The 5,742-nt window shown below is 29.5% G+C and overlaps 1 protein-coding gene across 2 annotated transcripts in view; it reads left to right on the top strand.

The window, feature by feature from the left end:
- The first annotated feature begins 454 nt into the window (after window positions 1-454).
- Window positions 455-5,742, top strand: part of LOC123016387 (sodium-coupled monocarboxylate transporter 2-like) — a 14,816-nt gene continuing 9,528 nt past the window's right edge. The window contains exons 1-7 of one of the 2 annotated variants that reach the window (XM_044416749.1): window positions 455-643; window positions 690-967; window positions 1,013-1,235; window positions 1,284-1,643; window positions 1,688-1,946; window positions 1,991-2,142; window positions 2,191-2,779. In XM_044416749.1, the coding sequence (XP_044272684.1) occupies window positions 462-643; window positions 690-967; window positions 1,013-1,235; window positions 1,284-1,643; window positions 1,688-1,946; window positions 1,991-2,142; window positions 2,191-2,437 (1,701 nt within the window). In that variant the 5' untranslated portion in view covers window positions 455-461 and the 3' untranslated portion in view covers window positions 2,438-2,779. Of the gene's footprint in view, window positions 644-689; window positions 968-1,012; window positions 1,236-1,283; window positions 1,644-1,687; window positions 1,947-1,990; window positions 2,143-2,190; window positions 2,780-5,742 lie in introns of those variants that run through there. The other variant, XM_044416750.1, reaches the window with a different exon arrangement.

Genomic DNA, 5,742 nt, shown 5'->3' with positions numbered 1-5,742 from the left:
CCCTGTATAATGCGCTCTTATCACAATTGTTCCCGTTTTTAACAAACTCTTATCATGCATTTGTGTTTATTCAGCGCATGATAAAAACGAATTTTATTCACTTTTAGTTTGGAAATGTCAATCTTCCAGTTGGATTTGTATTTGAATGATCTTGTTTAATAAATTCCTTCTCAATTCCAATAGTAAAATTCTAGTGGTAAGGGAAATTATTAGATAATTTGGATAGAATAATTTTAACAAATGTTAAATTTTCTAAATAAAAACTGACAGGTCTTGAAGTCACTATTCAAGACATACGTTACAAAAAGTTGTAGTGCATGTATTCATTTTCATTTCAATATTTTAAAAATTATTTTTAATTATTACATTTTTTACGATAAGTGTAAAGATAAAACCGTAGACATATTTAATTCAAGGCTTGAATGTTTAAAGAATTATGGAGTTACAAGTTTACTATAGCAATGAACTCTCTCACACTATTCTGGTACGATTATTCAATTTTTATTTTAGTCCTAGTTTTAAGCATTTTAATCGGAATTTATTTCGGATGTTTCGCTAAAAACAAGCAATTAAATCCTTCCGAATACCTCCAAGGAAACAAACAAATGAACGCATTCCCAGTTGGTGTATCACTAATTGCAAGGTAAAAATTTTTTCATAAAATTTTCAAATTAAAAAACAATTTTTAGTGTGACTTCCATTTCCGTTCTTCTAAGCTCCTGTTCAGAAGTGTATAGTTTTGGTGCAAATATAATTTTAGTCATAATTGGCATGACTATAGCCTACTTTGCCAACAAATTTATCTACTTACCTGTATTTTACAATCTTGAAATTGACACAGTTTATGAATATTTGGAAAAAAGGTTTGATAAAAGGGCGAGGCAACTCGCGTCGGGCATTTTTACAATTTGTCTCATCTGTTATCTATCAATGACCATTTATACGCCAGCTTTGGCCTTATCTGCAGGTATCAAATAACTTTTTTTTGGCACATACTGTATCTTATTTCTAGTCACTGGATTTCAATTGCAATACGTTATAGTTGGTGTCAGTGGTGTTTGTATTTTTTATACAAGTATTGGAGGTTTCAGGACTGTTATTTGGACAGATGTGTTGCAATTTTTTGTCGTTTTGGTCACTTTCATCATTATTCTAGCTTTAGCGATTGGATCAACTGGGGGTTTCACTGAAATTTGGGACAAAGCGATGGGAAGTGGCCGTTTGGACATTTTCGAGTCTGGTTTTGGAAAAATAAAATCCAAAAATTTACTCTTAAATTGCAGATTTGATCCAAACCCAACACGTCATAGCAGTGTTTGGATCATGATAATCGGTTATTCGTTCACATATTTGACAATCAATTGTGTTGACCAAATTACCGTCCAAAAAATGCGATCAATCCGAACCATAAAAGGAGCATCAAGAGCCTTGCTTTATTTCCTAATTGGGCACTATTTTGTCGTAATTATTTGTATTTTTCTCGGATTAACTATGTATGCAAAATATTGGGATTGTGATCCAGTCAGTGCAAAATTTATCCAAACACCGGACCAGTTATTACCTTACCTTGCCATGGATGTGGGTAATAAAATTCCCGGAGTTTCCGGAATTTTTGTAGCCGCAATTTTCAGCTCAAGTTTGAGGTAACTTTTTTCAGTTGAGTCACAATAACTGTAATTTATTTCAGTCTCCAATCAGCAACTTTGAACTGTTTATCTGGTTCCATATATTCAGATTTCATGAAACCATTTTTAAGCAAATTTAATGAAAGTAAAATTTTGAAATTGTCAGTCGTCGGAATTGGTATTTTTTGCACAATTTTGGCTTTTGTAATGCCTTACTTAGGAACGCTATTTAATATCATTTTTACGATAACAGGTGTGACTGGGGGCCCCATTTTGGGGATGTTTACTTGCGGGCTTTTGATACCAAAAACTAACTCTAAAGTAAGTACTCGTTTTTTGTATTTTATTTAATTTTTTTTAATTAGGGAGCTTTTTATGGTACTCTCTTCGGATTTGTGACTTGTTTATTAATTGCTTTACCAGCGACTTATTACCAGGACCAAAATGGGCAAAATCAGTATTTGAAACCCATTTCGACCAACTGTTTGAATCAAACTTTACGAAATGAGACTACAATGTCGGTATTTTTTTATTTATTTATTTTTAGTTACAAAACTTGTTTTAGTGATAAATCGTCACCTCCCTGGTTGTTTCAAATTTCATACTTCTACTATTCGGTGATTGGTGTAATTGTCACGATAATCATGGCATCTTTGATCAGTTGTGTGACCCAAAAATCAAATTTTCGAGTCGACAAAAATTTAATTAGTCCAATCGCTCGCTTTCTCCTTGTTGAAAAAGAAGTAAAAAATCGCAAATCGGTGCAATATTCAAGTGTGGATAATGAACCGCCTCCGAGCTTGTTTTTTTAGTTGCCTAACAACGTATTTAATTCAATAAAATTAAAAAAAAATTGGAAAAGATCTAAGCATAAAATAAAAAATTATAATTTTTCTTAAATGGGGTTTCGAAAAATTTGCAAAGAATGGAACACATGTGTTTTTCTCATATTTTCATGTTTGTTTTTAGTAAAAATAACTGTTATAGAATTATAGAACTCACCTATCAGATTTTGTCGACATTTAGAAGGGGATCACGGCTTTGCCGACACACTATCTGATTCGCAAAGGTTTTATCAAAATTATCGGTTTCAGTAAATAAGTATGTTTTTGAGTCAAAAACAAGCAAAATTTTTCGGAAGAATTCAGGCTTAAGACAACACTTTTCTGATTTTTTTCAAGTCGATTTTTTCATACTTTTTGTAGAAACAGTTTATTCAAATTAAAGTTTAAAAAAATATATAATCCTTTAATTAAAGTTTTGATAAAAAGAAAAAAATACACATCACAAAGCTAGACAACAATTAATTAGTTCAAATTTAACAATAACTTTAAGCAGAGTGGGCGAATAAGCAAATTAACGAATTGATAAAAAAATACACAAAAAACATGTAAGATAAATTTTAAGAATAATAAATTTAAAAATAAGTAACTTTCTAGCTCGAAAACGAGCCAAAGCTGCTAAAATTAACTAAGAACAACTAATTTTAAACTTATTTTACCAAAATTTCTTAAAGAAAAAGAAGTTTTTAACTTAAAAACGTGTTAAAACGAGGATTTTTGATTTATTTTAACAATTCTTTTAAAATGAGTAAATTTCTAAGTCAAGCACAAAACAAAAATTATCTGATTTTTTTATGTAGATTTTTTCATACGATTTGTTGTGTTTTATCTTTTTATTAAAATTTTAACAAAAACAAGAAAATGCAGATGACAAAGTGAGACAACAATTAATTAGTTCAAATTTAACAATATTTGCAACAAAATTTGAACAAAGTGATAAAAAAATGTAAAAAAATAAACAATAAACACGTAAAATAGATTTTAACAAAAATTAAATTAAATTTAGCTATAAAACATGCCAAGTTCATTAGAATTAGCTAGGAATGACGATTTTCAGGCTTGTTTTACGAAATTTTTTTAAAACAAAGTAAGTTTTTAGTTTTAAAAACGTATTAAGCCATTTTTGGGCTATTTTGACAAATTCTTCTGAAATAAGTAAATTTGTGAATCAAAAACAAGCTACATTTTTTTCTTTAGTTTAAGTTTTGATAAAAACAAAAAAAAAATTGATCGAATAAGCGAATTGACAAATTGATAAAAAAATATCAGTTTATTTTTTTGTTAAAGTTTTGATAAAAACAAGATAACAAAGCGAGACAACAATTGATTAATTCAAATTTACCGAAAAATTTAAGCAAATAAGCGAATGAGCGAATAAGTGAATAGAACACATTTGTTTTCTCATATTTTCATGTTCGTCTTTAGTAAAAATTACTAGAAACTGATAGCAAATCTTGTCGGATTCGAAAATGTTGTGTAGAAAGTAAAATTAGAGCTCAAATATCAAATTTTGTCGACATTTAGACCTTTTACATACCTCACACTATCTGATTCGGTTTTGTAAAAATTATCGGTTTCAAAAAATTTGCACGAGAATAGAACACATTTATTTTTCTCTCGGTTTTTCCCTTATTTTCATGTTAAAGTCGGAAACCACCAGTGTATAAACTTTAACTGTCTTTACACTAGGAAGAGTATTTTTTATTTCGACAAGTAACATTTATAGCTTTGTATCAAGTTTAATACCTGTGTAACACTTCACTACCTAACAAAATTTACATATGTAAATAACGACTAACCAAAACGCATTTCTCGGTATTTCTTCCTCTTTCCCCAGGTGTCACAATAAAAATTTGTAGATATTTTATTTTATTTAATCAACAAATTTCTCGTGTCATTTGACCATTTTTCAAAACAAATTATTAAAGATTCAAACACTTTAAGCACTTCGCATAGCTCTCTAATCAAAAATATTTAAATCGCTCGCGGCCTTTGTGGGAATATTGCACTTGGAGGAGCAATTTTTAATGATTTACGATTTGGTAAAAAATCAGATTGCTTGCAATAAATTACGTTCAGTGTTTTTCGTGTTAATTTCTTAATGAGTGGTGTAAATTCCGTCTGAAAATTATGATTCAAAAGCGATTATTATTCCTCGACGAGGCCTCGATGGCCCACGCTTTTCGCGTTTATATGGTGCATTACACGATACTATGTTGTGTCCTGGTGAGATCGCAGGTGTTAAATGGAAATTTCTCTCACAAGAAGCTGCCGAAAAAAGCCACTTGTATATACTAATGGAACGCCTTATTACGGATTATGGCCGTTTTTTCGCCCAGATTGCCGCATTCTTATAAGTACTGGTTTAGACGCGTTAATGACACATACACGACAAGAAAATGCACATAACGGAACGAGGCAACAATTAATTATTTCGAATTAAACGACATTTGCAACATAACGAGAACGAATTAGCGAGAGGGCGAAGTAGCGAATTAACGAATCGATAATAAATGGCAAAAATAAACAATAGTAAAAGTAAAAATAAGTAAGTTTCTGACTCAAAAAACAATCCAAATTTGTTAGAATTAGCCAAAAACGACGATTTTTAAGCTTGTTTTACCAATATTTAGCTTAAAATGCCTTAAATTGCTAAAATGAATATTTTTTGTAAGTAAGTTTCTAGGGGGAAAACGGGCAAAATGTTTCGGAATAATTCAGACTTCCAACGGCAATTGTCTGTTTCTTTTTCATGTTAATTTTTTAAAACTTTTTAAAGAAACAGTTTATTTTATTCAAAATTTTTAAGAAATTTATAATCCTTTAGTTAAAGTTTTGACAAAAACAAGAAAATTTACATAATGGAACGAGACAACAATTAATTATTTCAAATTAACAATTTTCACAATAAAATTTGAGCGAATAAGTAAAGCGAATTGACAAATTGATGCTAAAAATACAAAAAACGTAAAAAGCATTTTAACGATAGTAAATTTCTAAACGAGTAACTTTCTGGCTCAAAAACGAAGGAAATCTATTAGAATTAGATAAAAATGGCAATTTTCAGGATTTCTTTACTAATTTTTTTTACAGAAATATTAGTTTTTTGTTTAAAAAAATGTTAAAACAACCACTTTCTGGATTATATTGACATTATTAACAACTTCTTTTAAAATAAGTAAGTTTCTGAATCAACCAAAATCCTTCAGAATAATTCAGACCTGAAAAACAATTATTGTCTAATTTTTTTCATGTCGATTTTCTTATACTTTTCA

This window comes from Tribolium madens, unplaced genomic scaffold, assembly GCF_015345945.1.
Source record: "Tribolium madens isolate multiple individuals breed KSU strain unplaced genomic scaffold, Tmad_KSU_1.1 Scaffold_1;HRSCAF=32;Tcas5.2_LG8, whole genome shotgun sequence".
Classification (NCBI taxonomy): Eukaryota; Metazoa; Arthropoda; class Insecta; order Coleoptera; family Tenebrionidae; genus Tribolium; species Tribolium madens.
The sequence above is the reverse complement of the archived record's forward strand: the minus strand, read 5'-3'. Positions and strand labels throughout refer to the sequence as shown.